This window comes from Triturus cristatus, chromosome 4_1 (genome assembly GCF_964204655.1).
Source record: "Triturus cristatus chromosome 4_1, aTriCri1.1, whole genome shotgun sequence".
Taxonomy (NCBI): Eukaryota; Metazoa; Chordata; class Amphibia; order Caudata; family Salamandridae; genus Triturus; species Triturus cristatus.
Window position 1 is genome coordinate 875759947 of NC_140585.1, and position 17697 is coordinate 875777643.

The 17697-nt window shown below is 44.5% G+C and overlaps 1 protein-coding gene across 1 annotated transcript in view; it reads right to left on the bottom strand.

Moving 5' to 3' along the window:
- Nucleotides 1–5257: 5257 nt before the first annotated feature.
- Nucleotides 5258–17697, bottom strand: part of CHCHD3 (coiled-coil-helix-coiled-coil-helix domain containing 3) — an 878604-nt gene continuing 866164 nt past the window's right edge. The window contains exon 8 of the mRNA XM_085653592.1: nucleotides 5258–6050. Coding sequence (XP_085509718.1) covers nucleotides 6027–6050 — 24 coding nt within the window. The 3' untranslated portion in view covers nucleotides 5258–6026. The remainder of the gene's footprint in view (nucleotides 6051–17697) is intronic.

A 17697-nucleotide genomic window follows, 5' to 3' on the forward strand; every position in this document is an offset into this window, starting at 1 on the left:
TTATCTGAGGAATTTCACTGGAATTCACTGTTGTGGGAATTTATTTTTAGCAATTTAATGGAAGAGAAAAAACGAAATGCTTGCAGGGTCACTTGAAAACTTTTGATTTGTAAACATAGATGTTTCTATGTGTTCGATATATCAAGCATAATAAGCAATCTATGGCCAACCATGACACAGAAAACACTGCAGCACTGGCAAAAAACACAGACTATGTCATCCAAAAGGATTAACACAATGAAGAAGCAGAGGACCGAAGAACAGAAAGAAAATATTGAAACAGCAACAAAATCCTCCCCTAAATGCAGCTCTGTGGCATTTATTGCTTGCACAGCAAACAAGTATCTGCAATAGAGAACATAACCATGTCATTGTATCACAGTAGATGGACAAACCCATGAAACTTCCAATCTATTTTTTAATGTAGGGCATAAGCACCATTGTTTAGGTTATCCATTTTCTTAAAGTTAAGAAGTACTTTAGCTTCTGAAGTTGGTTAAAAAAAGAAACCCCAAGAAAGCACCCAATAAAAAAAATTGCAAGAAATGCACCAACTAAAAAGACTGTTAAGAACCACCTATTCCGGTCACACAAACAACTTTCTTTAATTACCTATTTGTATTTTCCTCACTTAGTAGCTTAAAGTCTGGCCTATTACTGAAGCTGGTATGTTAAAGGTGAAAGTTCATAGATACTAGACATAGTACAATCGCAAAGACAAGACAGTGTGCAGCTGGGGTTGGCCTCAGAGACGGATGTGGCGCAACACCACAAAAAAGAAAATCACTGAAGAAAACCATAGGTAAACGTTATGATTTCATTTGCTCCCAAGATGTTCACATATCCTTTAAACAACCCTTCCCCAAAAAAGTATCCAGGAACGCCCGATTTAAGAATATACAGTTTCACATCTTACATAGGGCCTACCCAACGCCAGCGCGCCTACAACGCTTCTACCCCGACACGACCTTCCTCTGTCCTCGTTGTCAAGCGGGGGATGCAGCCTTTTCCCACATGTTTTGGACCTGCCCGGGCATTCAGAACTATTGGTCATCTATCCACTCGACACTTCGAGATCTCACCGGACTGACCCACTTGACTACCTGGGAGGGTTGCGCGTTGGGCATACTCGGACGGAGGAAGCGACACAAAATACCAATGCGCTTTGTTTTCCTAGCCTACCTGTTGGCCAAACTCTGTATAGCTATGCACTGGCGGTCCCCGTCGGGCCCTCCGATTGTGGCATGGGTGGGGGCGGTACTTAAATGGGCTGCAGCTGAGGAGGATGCAATACGGGAGAAGAAGCTAAAGGTATCCGCAAAGTCCCAATCTCCCTAGAATGGGCGCTCCTATTGCACCAATTCAGACAATCCCAGACCCCAAAGGTCCCAGTCACCGATATACATATCCCCGACACCGCACAGCCGCATGGTGTACATGCTCCCAGGGCAGGGAATTACACCCCCCCCCCCCGAATATCCGCGCCACCACTAGATCCGTCGGGTTCGCCTTCGCTCGCCTGACATACTAAACGGCCCCCCACACCAACCCGCGCACCCACCCCCTCCTAAGCGAGAGGCAGCTGCACTGTCGAGTAGGCACTCGCGGACTCACAGCATACGCCTGGCCCAACTACTAAGAACCCCATGGCACCTCCCAGTTTAGTTCTCCCCCCCAGTTTTTCTTACTGGCGAAGACCTGCTACAACACATGCCGCATCTACGCAGAATAAGACGCAAACGTACGCTCTATATTGATGTTGGTCTACTCTGCTAATTATATATCACAGTTACCTGTACGGAATGATATGTCTGTATGCTTATATCAACAAATGCCAATAAAAAGAATTTTCCAAAAAATAAAAACCTTTAAACAACCCTTGAAATGCCCTAAAAACGGTGAAAATGTAGATAATGCTTAGGTAACAAAACAAAAACCCTAAAACCCTTTAATTTGGCGAGTTAGTTACACATACCGCAACACATGCCCCTGCTAGGCACTGCTCCATGATCTCACATGTGACATCAGTGATGAGATCACCTATGACCTCCCCAGTGACATTGGCGTATGACCAATTGTAATGTGTAAAGCAAGCATGTATGTCAAGAAAGTACAAGGAATTATTAAAGGCAACTTTGTATAAGTTTAAGGAAGGTAAAATAGCCCTCACAATGAATACAGAGGAGAAGAGGTGACATCTTAGACTATCCTTTAAGAACAAAGTGCTAGGATAATGTGCTAAGGACAAACGGATTCTCGGTATCCAGGATGGAGAGATGGCCGACTTAGCCCACTGTTGTGAGCACTTAATACAGGAAAGAAGTTGTGAGACCTCTGAGCATGACTGAAGAACACACGAGCTGTATTATATGTACCACACAGAAACAGAAGTGTGCTGTGTTTGCATAAAATTACTAGTGTTTGTTTGAACCCGTCCGTAGGCCTGGGCGTAGTTCGCGGAGTTTGCTACGCGGAACTCCGCGAAGTTACAAAAAGCTCTGTGAAGTTCCGCGAGTGGCGGAGTGCAGTGCGAACTGCAGTTGGTTCTGGTATTCCTGCCGCTCAGGTAGAAATTCTACCCGAGCGGCAGTTCACGCTCGCGAACTTACTGTTCGTGATTGCGAGCGGATAAAGAAATACGCTGTACAACGCGTAGCAGGGTTTTTTCTGCACTCCACAAGCTATGGGAAGTTCACCGCCCAGGCCTAGTATTAAGCATCAGGAAGAAGCATGGTTTAAGTGCTTTTCCATAAATAATGGGTTTAAGGTGGATCACACGACCTGATCAGTTAAATCTTTCTTGCAGGTTTCATCTGTTAAGCCATGGACAGTGTTTCATGATGGAGGTAAACCAGGAGGTAAACCAGTGTTGCTTGGTGGTATTAAAAAACGGTGGGACACACATTACAAAAGTGCATCAAAGCACATTACAAAAAACAATTAGAACAGAGAAAAATAAAGTTTAACTTACCTCATCCTGCAGCACGTCCTGGATGCTCTCCACTCCCGAGCTCTAGACTCCTCTTAGCTCGAGGTGACGTCACAAAGACAACTACCTTATCCAATCCATGCGCTGCTCTCGTGAAGCATGAGTGAAGCATCTGGATTGGCTGGGGCAGGGTGCCTCAGCGCTCTGAAATGCACTGGTGCCCTCTGCCTGCTCTTCAACCCAGCTGTCTAAGACATCTGGGTTGGAGAGCTTGAATTGCACATTCCCCTTTGGCCATAGCAAGGTAGCCGGCCAATCCGATAAGTTCAATTCATATTGAAGGGGCCATTCGTCACTCCTGCCAATCAGCATCCATGACGCACTGGCCCCTCCCTGCCCTTTCCGTTCGGCAGAAAGCTGGAAAAATGAACAGTAATAAAATCCTTTTACCATCATTTTATTTTCCAGCTTACAGCACAGCGGGGGGGGGGGGGGCAAGCTCTTCCACTCATACGGAGTAACCACCGCTGAGAAACTAATTATAAACTTTTTTAAAAATGACACATTGAAAATAATATCGACTTGAAGCTAGATCATTTTGATAGTCTTGCAACCTGGAGGGGGCTTGTGAACTATGGAGTATCAACTAGTCGACTATGTCCAGAGCCTTCCAATCAGTGGAAGATATTTGTAAAGGTTGTTTCCTAAGATAATCATTCAGTTTGAAGGATGGACATGTGAAAAAGTCATGCTGTTAATGTACATACCCTGCATGTTAAACATTAAGGGTTGCATATATGGTAATACTAGTTGGTGGACAGTGTGAGAGTAATACAGCTATCGAAACAGGCATCCCAAAATGGTTTCTAATATATATATATATTAATGTCATTGTGGAAGCATTTTATGCAATTGTAAGTGCCCTCAAAAGCGATGTAATTGATAATGTCATTGGTGATGCATTATGTGTTCTTATCAGTGATGTCACTGATGATGTTATTTGAGATGTCAACAGTGAATGCTTTTTAAATCCCGTGATTGATCACATGTGTGAGGCCAAGAGCAGAGCATGTTGGCCGCCTGAGCAATGGTTTGTCCAGCTAACCATAACTATCCAGTTAAAGAGGTTTTTAGTTTTTGTTTCATAATGATACCTGTGTTTTCCCGGTCTGTGTTTGAGGGAATATAGATTAGATAGACAGGGAGTTAGAAAGAAAGTGAACAGTGTAATATAGTCCAGTATTGTGGTTGAGGGGTTCTGGTAACGACATAAACCACGAGGGCGAAAGCTGAGTGGTTTGTAAATGTCACCAGCACCCGGACATGGTAATATACAAGAATTTCATATGTGAACTGTTGTGAATTTTTATATGACATGGTTATTGTAAGGTAGTTAGCGTGAAAAGTTTTTTTTTTTTTAAAACAGGGAAGTGTTTGTTAAAAATGTTAAGTGAAAATACTGAACTATATGGTGTGGGTGTCAGCCTTAATAAGAATAACAGTGACATAGAGAACAATGTAGAAAAACACTATTTGCTATGTTGCCTTTAGAATAGAGTGATTATTAAAATTCTTCACTTCAAGGTTCAGTCAGCTAACAATAGGCACTAATTGGAATTAGAATGTTTGGCCTTTGTTTATTTTGTAATAGAAACCTTCTTGATTAAACAAACAAAGGTAGGGGCCAGTGGAACTATGAGATTGTGTGCCTGCACCATATATTGCATAATTATGGGTTAGTGTCACTTCCCACAAAATGTGCCTCATAAACCGCAGATTTTGACAACATTATTGTTTGTAGCTTAAATGGATAGAAATAATATTGTCAGTGAGTGTGGAGGATAATGCCATATGATTTGTCTTTCTTTGAGAGGCAGCTTAGTTAACTCAGCCGCATACTTTGGTCCTCCATTGCCACACAATCCTAATGGGCCTTAAGCTCTGCAGAGTGGTTTAGGGGCTTTCACTATAATGCTAAACTCATATTTCACAGGGATCCGTGAAATATTTCCCTTTCATTCCATTTCAGACTATTCAGAGTTTATTTTCGACAATGCCCTGGACATGTCTGCACATACAGCTCTCCTGTTAGATATTCCATGACTGATGGAGAGTTTTCTCCAGCCACACCACTTTCCTATTTAGTGTTGACAAGCATCCTGTTACCAAAGGAAAAATGTGGTGGTTGTACCGTTATGGAACATAATGCCACTGCAAAGCTTTCTGTCTCCCTTTGCATTCATAATTTCGATGCATTCATTACACGTCTTCCCAAATATTTAAACTTAAAAATACAGCAAAAACCCAATTAAAACATGAGAGAAAATGTTTCTTGTTCTGAAAATATATGGTTTAATACATTATGTTTCCAGACATAATTGCCAGAATTAGGAGGAGCAGGAAACAACAGCAAACAGCTTTGAACTGAATTCGTAAAATACAATAAAAGACCTGATTGAAATGAGAGCCAACACTGGCTATAAAAAAGTGTGGGGAGATGACGTTATTAGAAGAACTAACGTGTTTCTGTGATCTCTGTAGTGGGTCTCCCATACACAGTTTATTTATATAGAACAAAACGCAACATTAACATCCAACAGATGTTTTGAGAAAATGAGAATATACTGTCACAACTGTGCTCAGCCTCCGGCAACTTTGAACCTTCCAATACTGCAACAGGAGGACACTAGTAAACAAAGAGCAACACAGGACAGAAGTTTCCTGGATCCGCCATTCCTCGCAGTTCTATGTATTTCTTAGCTGAGAATATAGTACTAGAGTGCAATTCCTGATTAGTAAAATCAAAAGGATGGGCATGGAATAGGTTAATTCTGTGCCAAGTACCACATGATTCTAGGTCTCCCAAAATACAGTATTTCTCCCACTTTGGTCAGTTTCTTCTTGCATCTCTGGTTGTGCCCATTCCTTAGATGTGAAGTCTCTTATGGGGGCATGGCTTCAGTGATAATAGTGCACATACATTATATTATGCTTGCTGTGGTCATAGTCTCTTCTAATTCTTGCGGTTCCTTTGAATTCCTCTGAAAGGTGTCTGGTTGTTCTTGACATACGGCGTGGTTCTGGTCTAAAGCAAACTTCACCCCCCTCTTCTGAGCATGGTCTGTAATAAAGAAAGAGGATATGCCCATCAGATGATTAATATCTTGCCTGTTTATGCCTTAAGTTGTATCATGCATAAAGGAGTCCATAGCTTCAACACTGAACCAATCACTGCACATGTACAATGAGTCTTATTAAATAAACGGCGAGTATGCAGTTCGGAATAGTGCTTCAGAGAAATGTTCACAACTAAAAGATAACATTGCAGTTGCCCCAGATCAATTTTCTGGCGTCACAAAAAAACAAATTCATTAAAAACAAAATGTATGCACAATGGTATATGAAGGAGCATGTGGCAGCAATCACTTATTCCAAAAACTGGAAAAATATGGAGACTAGCTCAGTCTTTTAGAGAAAGCATAAAGAAAAACAGGTAAAATACATAAACCCTTATCACACACGCTAATAATCAATGCTTCAAAACGCAAAAAAATACCCTGACTTTTAACTTTCCCAAAGCTCTTTCCTCTATGAAAGGCACCACCTAAACTTCTTCCTTGATCCCCTCTTTAACTCAATCTAATTACTGGTTTTCGAAACTCAATGGCTTCTTCTCTCAGATCTTCAACCTTCACCTGAACATTAAGAAGAAACAGCCCAAACTATCCTCCCGTCATTGCTCCACCCTTAAAATCTGGATAATCTTCCTTTACACCTCACTGACACTTGGGTATCAAACCCGCCTCTTATTCTAATGATGCTAGCCTAGCAGCCCTACACAAAAATTGCTGCAAAGAAACTGCACCCGCTTTTTATCACACTATTAACGCTTCTGTATCTCATTGCACTTTTTACATAAGACTTAACTCAAGTAATACTTCTCCACTGTTAAAGATGTGCTGAGAGACTGCTCTGAGAAACATGGCAAGAGCCCAGTTAGCATCATGAACACTAAGGATTAAAAAACAGACTTTGCACAAACACCAATGTTGTTTCAAGGGAAAAACTTAAAGCGGTAGACAAATACACCAAGCCAGGCAGGATTTGAAGATTATAGCAATGTGACAAATTTTTCTGGAGAAGCAGAGAGAGAGGAACTCACGGAGGATGAAAGACCTTTAGTACAAAGGTGGGAGGTAAGATCACGTTTTGTGAGACTAAAAGGTTGCACAGTGAACTGAAAATGCTCATGGCCCAACGTGAAACTCGAACACCACCAGTGGGCCTGCAGGACATTGATATAGAACTAAGCATTCTGCAGGACCATCGCTACCATCTAGTCTCTAGGTCTGAGAACAAACAATCTTGTCGCAGGGTGACCATCATGAATCTGTCTTCCAGCGAAAAGGCAATGAGGGAGCCAAGATCTAAAATGTGACGGAGGCCCCCATCCTTTTTTGGCACAAGGAAGTAGCAGGTAGAACAAGCTCGACCAACTTCTGGAGCCTTTTCCCTATCTATGGCTCTTGTGGCCAAAAGTCCTTGCTCTTCATGCTGCAAGAGCAGCAGATGGTCCTCCGCCAGCCGATCTGGGGATGGTGGAAGGTGCAGCAGGGTCTCGTGAAATGGTAATGCGTAACCCTGAAGATCAATTTGCAGGATCCACTTGTCTTAAGTATTGCCCACCATCTTGGCAAAAAGTGTTGGATCCTGCCTCCGACAGGGTGGCAGTGTACCATCAAGGCCACACAAAACAGGCTTTTGTGACTTCACCAGCAGGGGTGGCAGAAGGCTGGGATGCACACCAGGGCCGGCTTTAGCACTGGTAGCGCCCTGTGCCACAATGATTTTTGGCGCCCCCCCTTCCCCTCAATGACCACGTCAGCAATGGATTCCCGCACTACCCACCCTTTAACTGTCTTCATAACCACTCTCTCTCTCAGATATGATAGTCTTATAGTGCCACTCATAAAAATGAAGGGTGTCAGAGCACTTTACATTGCACACACATTACAGAGACTATCACTCATATGTGTGTAATTCAACCTATAGGAAACGTTACATAAAACGGAGACTACAAGGCAAAGGATTTATATGTAATCCATACCGGTAGGCAGTATAGTTTAGGGGGGCTTGGTCTGGAGAAGAACAAACTCAGAATTTGAAACGTAACACCATGGTTGGGGGTTCTCTTTAATAACCAGAAATGATTTCTACCCAAATGAACCCTTTGTGAAACATTAGGATAATGAAAGTCTGGGGGAAAAAATCAATACGCTCTAATCTATACTTGACGTCTGCATTTCAGTTCTTTGATGACAGTAGCGCACTGTTTTACATTAAGAGTTGAACTTGTAAACTGCAAGTAACAAAAGGAAGTTTCTGATGAAAGCAGTAACCCACTGACCTATTTATGTCCTATTCACTTTGTGATTTGCATGGTACACATTCTTTGCAGCAGGCATAGTAACCCTCTGCACAACCTTATGAGGAATCAAAACTTCCAGCAGTCAAAACTTCCACTAGACAAAACTACGGTCTCTCTCCGGTAAGAACATTAATCACTCGAGTCAACTTGACATTTTTATTATTGACTTAAAATTACTGGATGCCAGGAACGCTGCAGCGTGTGCTTTAAAAAGCAATATAAAGTAGCAAACAGGCGCCCCCAGGCGAAGTCTGCACCCGGTGCAGCGGCACCGGTCGCACCGCCCTAGAGCCGGCCCGATGCACTGTCCCTTTTGACCTCTCCTGTGGAGACCACAAAAAGGCTGGGGTGATTGCTGCACCTGGTGAGGTTGTTAGTGATATTGGAAGCATTTACTATAGCCACAGAGGGGGTGAAACAGCTGGCGCTGAGGAACAGAAAAAACAGGGAGAGCGCTGAATGGGAAGTTTGAGACTTGGGGCCATTTGTACGAAGACATTTTCCCATAGACACAGAATGGGTAAAACCCTTTGATACATCTGGCCCCAAGAGTCTCCGCTGCTCTCCGAATAATCATAGCAAAAGTGGCACAGCTTTCCGTGGTGGGCACTGGGGGAGAAACTGGTCCAGCGTCTGGGGAGGTATCCAGACCTATGTCATTTTGAAGCTCCTTGTACCAGTTGTTCTCTAGGTAAGGCTGGCCAATCTCATCCTCCGCATCATAGTCCGTAATATCAGAAGCTGTGCCGAATAACTCATGAAAAACATGAGTTCTTCCAAAAGGCAGAGGCAGTGTTTATGAATCAGAAGGGTGGTAAAAAGGTTGCAGCTCATATAAAAGAGCATGCGGTCTCAGTCAGCACTGCGCCATCTGTGTTGGACAGCACTATGGGTTGGCACAAGCATCGATGAATCACATTCTGGTGTGTCATGGCACAGGGAAGGAAACCGGTACCAAAGTTAATCTGGAGCCCTAAACGGATCCAGAGTGCCCAACTGGTGGCAAGGAAGGTCCTGCCGATGGAGGTCAAGTTGAGAGGCCTCTCTGCTCCTTTGGGCTGCAGGCACACCAGAGGGAGCCGGTAATGTGCCAAAAAGCCACAGAGTGGCTTTGCGGAAGCCTTTGATTTGCTGCGGATTCGCCAATGGTCCAGAAAATTCCAGTTGCTGCGGAGCTACTGTTTGAATTGACTCTGAAGTTGAGCCGCGTCTGAACCATGACCTGGAGTCATGATGATGCTTTTGCGTCTTCTCAGGAGATCAAGAGGGGTGAGACAGAGTCAACCCTCGCTTGGACTTCTTACGTTTCTTCTGGTGTTTCCCTGACAAATCGTGAAGACAACCATTCACTAACTTCGGGTCCGAGCTATACTTTTAGACATAGACTGATTCCTGCTCGGGGTCTTGTGGAGCTTCACCATGAATGGCTTTGCCTGCGGGTCTTAAATGGCCTTCAAGGTGCATCAAGGCACAATCACAGCAGGCCTTGGAATCGTGGCCACAGACCAGAGGCAAACCATATGTGGGCCATCCACAGACATTTGTTTATGACATTCCCCACTGCATTTAAACCCATTAGATTTGGGAGAAGATATATTTCCATTGCACAATGATTTAAGTAGAAATATTTTGTAGAAGTGTTTCAATGAGACAGAGACAAGGGGTAGCTCTGGATCGGCATCTGTTGATGGTGAATGAAAGGAACTGATGTCAGCAGGTATGGGTGGCAACTGTAAAGGCCTGCGCACGTCACACCTTGCAGGAAATGGTGCTGATGTAGAGCCACCGTGCCACCTGCTGGAATGCAAGAGTTCTACTGAAGATTTTCCAAATTCAGTCTGGTGGAGTTTTCAAAATGTGAGAAATCTGCAGTTAAAAGTTTCTATCAGAAAGGGCAGGTTTTGAGGACTATTGCACTGTACAACACTTTCCGGCCGAATAACCGTGCAGCGAATATTATAACACTAATACAGCCCCCTAACAGAAGAAATGAAAACCAGAAAAGGTTCTGGAACAAACAGTTTAACAAGTTCCCTTATCAGCAAGTTTTGATGAAGTTGTTTCAGTCAAGGCAATAAACACATCTGGAGAATTTTTCAACCATGGCATATGAGCCAAAAACTACATCTGAACCATCTGGCAATAAGAGCTGATCAGTCTTCTCCTGCACTTTTTTTGTTCTTCATTTCCAGGCCTGGGATCCACTGGACAGGCTAGGTAACAACGAATAATAAAATAACCACTTTGTCTTCAGCATAAGCTTTTGCAAGTTTAAATATTTATTTTAAATGGCTTCATATTTACAATCACCTTAGAAGTACATTAACAAACAGAGGAAATAATTACAAAAGGTAATTTATAGACTTAAGATTCAGCTATGATAAAACGTTCCTATCATTAACATTTACAAGACCGTACAAGTACTTATACAGAACAACTAAAGAATCCATGATACGTGATTTAACTTTCTGCATACAGCCAATACAGATTGGGCACAGGATCATCATTTCTCTAAAATTATTTACTAAAAATAAGGTTTGCTAAATGAGTAAAAATTGGCTTTCAGTAAACAAGATAATATCCGAGCAGGGGACAAAATGAGTACATAATGGAATGCATTTAGGGGACAGTATTAAAAAAACATAGCAAGCTGAATTTTAACTAACTGAAAACGGTTGCAGTTCGAAGCGTAATTCTTCTAAAGACTAAATCAGGACAAGGACCAGATATAAGGAAAATGCTACTTACCAGTATGCATCTGTTCTTGGCATGTAGAGCTGCAGATCCACACACTATGCATAGATCGCCATCTGGTGTTGGGCCCGGATGTTGGCACTTGTTTTTGTCTTGGAAAAGTCTTTGGAAGTCACGAGATAGGTGACTCCTCCTTTGGATGATAGTGCGCATGGACATCGGCTCCATCTTCAGTAGTTTTTCGCCAGCAGGGAAATGATGGAGTTTTGTGAGAAACAGATAAGATGCCCATGTATGCTGTATCTAAATAAGATAATACTGGAACAGATAAAGGTAGCCGGGGAGGTGGGTGGACGTGTGTGGATCTGCAGCTCTACATGCCAAGAACAGATGCATACTGGTAGGTAGCATTTTCCGTTGGTGGCATATGAGCTGCAGATCAAACACTATGCATAGATTGTATAGCAGTACCCCTCCTTAACAGCAACCATCAGTATCTGTTGCAGTAGTTTGAAATAATGTTTTGAGTACAGCCTGGCCCACACTAGCTTGCGGTTTTGTTTGCACATCTACACAATAGTGCTTTGTGAATGTATGCGGTGTAGACCATGTAGCTGCTTTGCAGATGTCATCTAAGGGAATGTTCCCTAAAAATGCCATTTAAGCCCCTATCTTTCGGGTAGAGTGGGCTTTAGGGGGAACTGATAATGTACGTTTTGCTTTGTATTAGCAAATCTGTATGCATTTGACAATCCACCTTAATATCCCAGATTTATGTGGTGGCGAGAAGGACACAAAAAGTTGTTTTGTCTTGCGAAAAGGTTTTGTTCTTTCAATGTAATACAGCAGTGCTCTTAACATCTAGAGTATGCAGAGCTCTTTCTGCAACTGTTTGTGGTTGCGAGAAGAATACTGGCAACTCCACAGGCTGGTTGAGGTGGAAGGGAGAAATAACCTTAGGGAGGAATTTTGGATTGGTTTTGAGAACCACTTTGTTATGATTGAGTTGTAAAAAAGGTTCTTGAATAGTCAGTGCCTGTAGCTCACTGACTCTTCTAAGGGCAGTAATGGCCACTAGGAAAGCGACTTTCCAAGTTAGAAATTGTAGCTCGCATTTGTGCAGAGGTTCAAAAGTAGGGCCCATTAGTCTTGTGAGAACTATGTTTAAATTCCACACAGGTGAGGGTGGTACCCTGGGAGGATTTATTTGTTTGAGGCCTTCCATAAATCCTTTGATGGCAGGTACCCTGAATAGCAACAAGTGTTGTCTATTTTGTAAGTAGGCAGCTATGGCAGCAAGGTGTAACCTAATAGATGTATACGCTAAGTTACACCTTTGGAGATGCAGTAGATAACCTATGATGTATTGAATAGACACATCTAGAGGATTGATAGTGTTGTTGTGACAATGTATCACAAATCGTTTCCACTTGGATGCATAGCAGGCTCTAGTAGTGGGGCGTCTAGCTTCCTTGATAATGTTCATACAGTCAGGGGGAAGGTTAAGGTAACCGAACTCTAAGACCTCAGGAGCCAGATCGCTAGGTTGAGCTGTGCTGGGTCCGGGTGTCTGATCTCTCCACGGTTCTGGGTTAAGAGGCGTGGGGAGAGGTGTAGTTTTTGGTGTGGGACTACGGATAGTTCCAGTAATGTGGTGTACCACGGTTGTCTGGCCCATGTTGGAGCAACTAGGATGAGAGTCGGTGAGTGTTGCTGCAGTTTGCGCACCACCAGTGGAATGAGTGGGAGAGGCGGAAAAGTGTACGCAAATCTGCCTCACCAATTCATCCATATCGCATTTCCTTTGGACAATGGGTGTGGCTATCTGGTGGCGAAGCTTGGGCATTTGGCGTTTTCGTATGTGGCGAAGAGATCTACCTCTGGTTGTCCCCACATGAGGAAAAATGGTTGAAGAACTTGCGGATGAAGTTCCCACTCGTGAATCTGTTACGTCTGATGACTTAACAGATCGGCTATGTTGTTTTGGACTCTTGAGACATGTTGGGCTAGGAGAAAAATGTTCTGAGGAATAGCCCATCTCCATATACTTTGTGCTAGTTGAGAGAGCTGTAGGAAGTGTGTCCCGCCTTGTTACTGTATGTAGTACATGGCTGTCATGTGGTCTGTGCAGACTAAGACAGCTTTGCCGGATATCTGTTTCTGGAATGCCTTTAGGGCTACGAAGATGGCTAGTAACTCCAGGTGATTGATGTGGAGTAACCTTTATTGAGGCGTCCATTTGCCCTGCACTGTGTGATGTAATAGATGAGCTCCCCAGCCGGAGAGCGATGAGTCTGCTGTCAACACAATCTGTGGAACCGGCTCGATGAATGGGCGCCCTTTAGAAAGGTTTGTGGTGTTCCACCCTTGCAGAGAGCGATGCGTGCGGCTATCCACCAACACCAGATCTGTTAGCTGACCTTGAGCCTGGTTCCACTGATGTGCCAGACATTCCTGCAGGGGACGCATCGGGAGTCTTGCGTGAGGTACTATGAATATGCAAGAGGCCATCATCCCTATCAACTGCATGAACACTCGAGCTGGAAGAGTGTGTTGCGGCTGAAATTTTGATATGAGGCTTTGCATGCTTGCTATCCTAACTGGGCTGGGATATGCAAGTGCTTTGGAGGTGTTTATTGTGGCACTGAGGTACTGTTGTATGTGGGACGGTTGTAGGTGAGACTATGCGTGGTTTACTGTAAACCCCAAATTGTGGAGTAGTTGGATTGTGGCGTGAGTGTGATGTACACACTGATGGTTCGACTTGGCTTTTATGAGCCAGTCGTCTAAGTATGGGAAGACGTGGATGTGCTGTCTTCTTAGGTGAGCTGCAACTACCGCCAGACACTTGGTGAACACTCTGGGTGCTGTGGTGACTCCGAATGGGAGGACCTTGAATTGATAGTGCTGACTGTCCACTACAGACCTGAGATATTTTTTATGAGAGGTGTGAATGGGAATATGAAAGTAGGCGTCCTTGAGATCTAGAGTGGCAAGGAAATCGCCTTGTGAGAGAAGAGGAAGGAACTGTTGAAGTGTGACCATGTGAAAATGGTCTGAGTGTATGTACAGGTTTAAGGGTCTGAGGTCTAGGATTGGTCTCAGAGAGCCGCCCTTCAGAATGAGGAAGTACAGGGAGTAAACTCCTGTGTTTTGCTGATGCAGAGGGACTGGTTCTATTGCATGTTTTTGTAGGAGGGAGATTACCTCCTGCTTTAGCAGCACTAAATGCTCCAGTGACATTGGGCGCTGTTTGGGTGGTATGTTTGGGGAGGGGGGGGTAGAAGTGAGTTCTAGACAGTAACCGGATTGAACAATTTGTCTCACCCACCTGTCTGTGGTGGTGATGTTCCAGACAGGTAGGAAATGTAGCAATCTTCCCCCGACCGGGGTGGAATAGTCCGGGGGGAGTGGAGGGAAGTCATTGGGTAGGGGTGGAGGCAAAGCGGGTATTTTTGGTCTTTCCTCTACCCTTGGTATTATTGCCTTTGTAGCCTCCTCTTTGATAACCTCTGGTGAATGTGGTCTGGGCGGGAGTTTTATAGGACGTGGAGGGATTGTCAGAGGAGTAGCCTCTGGAGGTGCTCTTATAAGAGGAGCGGTGAAAGGAACGTCTGGGAGCTTGTGACTGCAAGGCTCCCATTGATTTAGCCGTGTCGGTGTCTTTTTTTAATCTTTTCGAGAGATGAATCCACGGCCGGCCCAAATAGATGCTCCTGATCAAATTTCTGGTTAAGAATGGAAGTTTGTACCTCAGGTTTAAAATCCGAAATGCGTAGCCATGCATGCCTACGCAGAAGGACACTTGTGTTGATGGCCCGTGAGGCGGTGTCTGCCACATCTAGAGCGCAACGAATGGAGGTCTCTGTGATGAGCTTACCCTCCTGTATGAGGTTGTTGGCCTTAGTTTTGTATTTGTCAGAAAGGTGTTGCAATAGGGACTCTAGCTCATCGTAGTGTGCCCTATCATATCTGGCTAACAAAGCTTGAGTGTTGGAAATGCGCCATATATTAGCTGCTTGTGACGCCGTGCGTTTACCAGAGGCGTCCAAGAGCTGTGACTCCTTGTCCGGAGGTGGAGCATCTCCTGAAGTTTGCGAGTTAGTCCTTTTTCTGGCATTGCATACCACTAAAGAATCCAAGGGTATTTGGCCCTTAATGTATATGGGGTCTGCTGGAGCCGCTTTGTATTTTTTTCTATCCTGGGGTTTATAACCCTAGCCCTAACAGGATCTTTGAACACCTCAGGTGCATGTTTGATGACCCTTTTTAACATAGGGAGGATGGAGGTGGACTTTTGTGAAGTATCAAAAGTGTCCATTAAGAAATCCTCCTCCACAGGGTCTGTATGTAAGGCCACCCCGTGGTATTGTGCAGCTCTATGAACGAGCTGGGTGAAACCCATGGTATCCTCTGGAGGGGAGGTTCTAGAGGGGTAAATGTCTTCTTGTGGTATGTTAGGGACATCTGGTGTGTTATAATCGTAACAGGGGTCTGGGGTATAAGGTGGACTAGGATCCCCTAGTGGTTCATCGTCTGCAACCCCCCCGTGTCATCAGAAGTGTCATCATCATCCACTGGTGGAGGAGATGGAGTAGGAGAGTGGTGTGGTGGAGGAGGTGGAGAAGGGATTCTGAGAGGCGATGCTGCAATGTCTCTCTTCTTAGGTGGAGGAGCCGTGTCTCTTGGTCTCTTTTTAGAGCTGAGAGTCAGTAGACCAGTCTTTGGGTCTTTTAGAAGAGTTTTTTGGGTGGGATCCGGTTTAAAAAGCTCTTCTGCTGGAGGTTGGTCTTTCTGCGCCGTTTTTTTCGGTCCCGAAGGCTTGCGTGGCACCGACTCTGGAGTGGACTTGTGCTCCTTAGGCTTTGAAGCGGGAGATTTTTTAGTCTCTGTAGGAGCATGCGAAACCGGTTGTTTTTTCGGTTCTGATTTTTTCGGTTCCGAAGGTTGAGTGTGTGAACTCTTTGGTAGTGTCTTTTTACTCAGTTCCAATGGTTTTTTCGGAGTCGAGGGGTCGGTGCCAGTAGGTTTGGGTGCCGAGAGCGTGGATGTGGAGGTAGTGGTCGGCACGGAGGTAGGTTTCTTTTTCAGAGCCGGGGTTTGATTTTCGGTGCCGACGGCAGGCTGACTCAATCCCAAGTGGCCTGAAGGCTTAGTTGTGGACTTCTTTGCCGGGCCCGAAGGCGGGGCGTGAGAAGTATTGTCTGTGTGTGCACCTGGGCCCAAACGTGAAGGTGTTACTGAAGCCTTTTTCAGTGGGGGGGGACGGGGGTTGGGGTCGACGTCACTACTTACGACCCGCTGCCCTGGAGTGATGTCTTCGAGGTCGGAGTCATCGGCTTCGGAGGCGCTGACGGGGCCTTCTTCGATCCGCTCCTGTTCTGGCACATCGACGCCCTCCTGGAAGATGTCATCGGGAATGGACGCCGATGAGCGAGTCATTGTTCTTCGAGCTCGACGGTCCCGAATGGCTTTCTTGGAGCAGAAGGTGGCACAAGCTGGACAGTCTTTGGCCTCGTGCTCTGGTGAGAGGCAGAGGTTACACACCTCATGACGATCTGTGTGTGGGAACTTAGACCCACATTGAGGACGCTTCTTAAAAGGAGTCCTTTCCATGAGCCAGATCGAATGGCCTAAGTTTGCCCAAAGGCCTTAGTCGACGACCAGAATCGAGGATTTCGAAATTGAAGAGATGCGCGATGACTAGGGATCGCGATCAAAACAATACCGGAGAAAGGGTGAGGATTGCGCGTCTAAAGTTGGATCGGTAACGGCACCAAACGGGAGAGCGATAAAAACATCCGAGCCCGATGGCGGAAAAAAACAATCTGAAGATGGAGCCGATGCCCATGCACACTATCATCCAAAGGAGGAGTCACCTATCTCGTGACTTCCAAAGACTTTTCCAAGACAAAAACAAGTGCAAACATCCGGGCCCAACACCAGATGGCGATCTATGCATAGTGTGTGATCTGCATCTCATATGCCTCGAACAAAAGATTATCTGGAATATACTTGATATGGATTTATGGACAATAACTGCTCATGTTCTGGTCTTTTCTTGGTCACAGAATCCACTTTGTTGACAACTTATTGACTATATAGATATATCGCTTTAGGTAACTGCTGGCAAAGAATGAAGGGTTTGTGTCCTGTAGCTTAAGTTAGTGCCTCAGCTTGTAAAATACTTTTAACCCAACGGATAACTCAACAGTCAACGCCTGAGATTGGGTGGGCTGTTTGCTTTTTAATTTTCCATCGTTTTGTCCTCCAAATAGATTCAGTTATATTATATGATAGAATTCTTTTCACTGTCCCATCTCACCCCTTCTTCATAGTTAATCTAAGATAGAAGTTAAGGGCTCTATCAAAATCACGAGGTTATTAGGGCTGCCTAAAAATATAGCTTTTTAGCAAATTTCTTCAAGACACACACCTGTGAAATGCATTTATTATCCAGTTATTTTATACATTCTTATTGGGGAGAACCTAAAACTCCCTGGTGAGGGTCATGTTGGTAACGGGTGCCCCCCTAGACTTTGGGCGAACCAGCCAGGCCAGAAGTCTGCTCAGTCTACCACCTTCATCAAGTACTCTAGCACGGAAATCTTTATAATCATGACACCCGAGGCATTCCAGTGCGGCA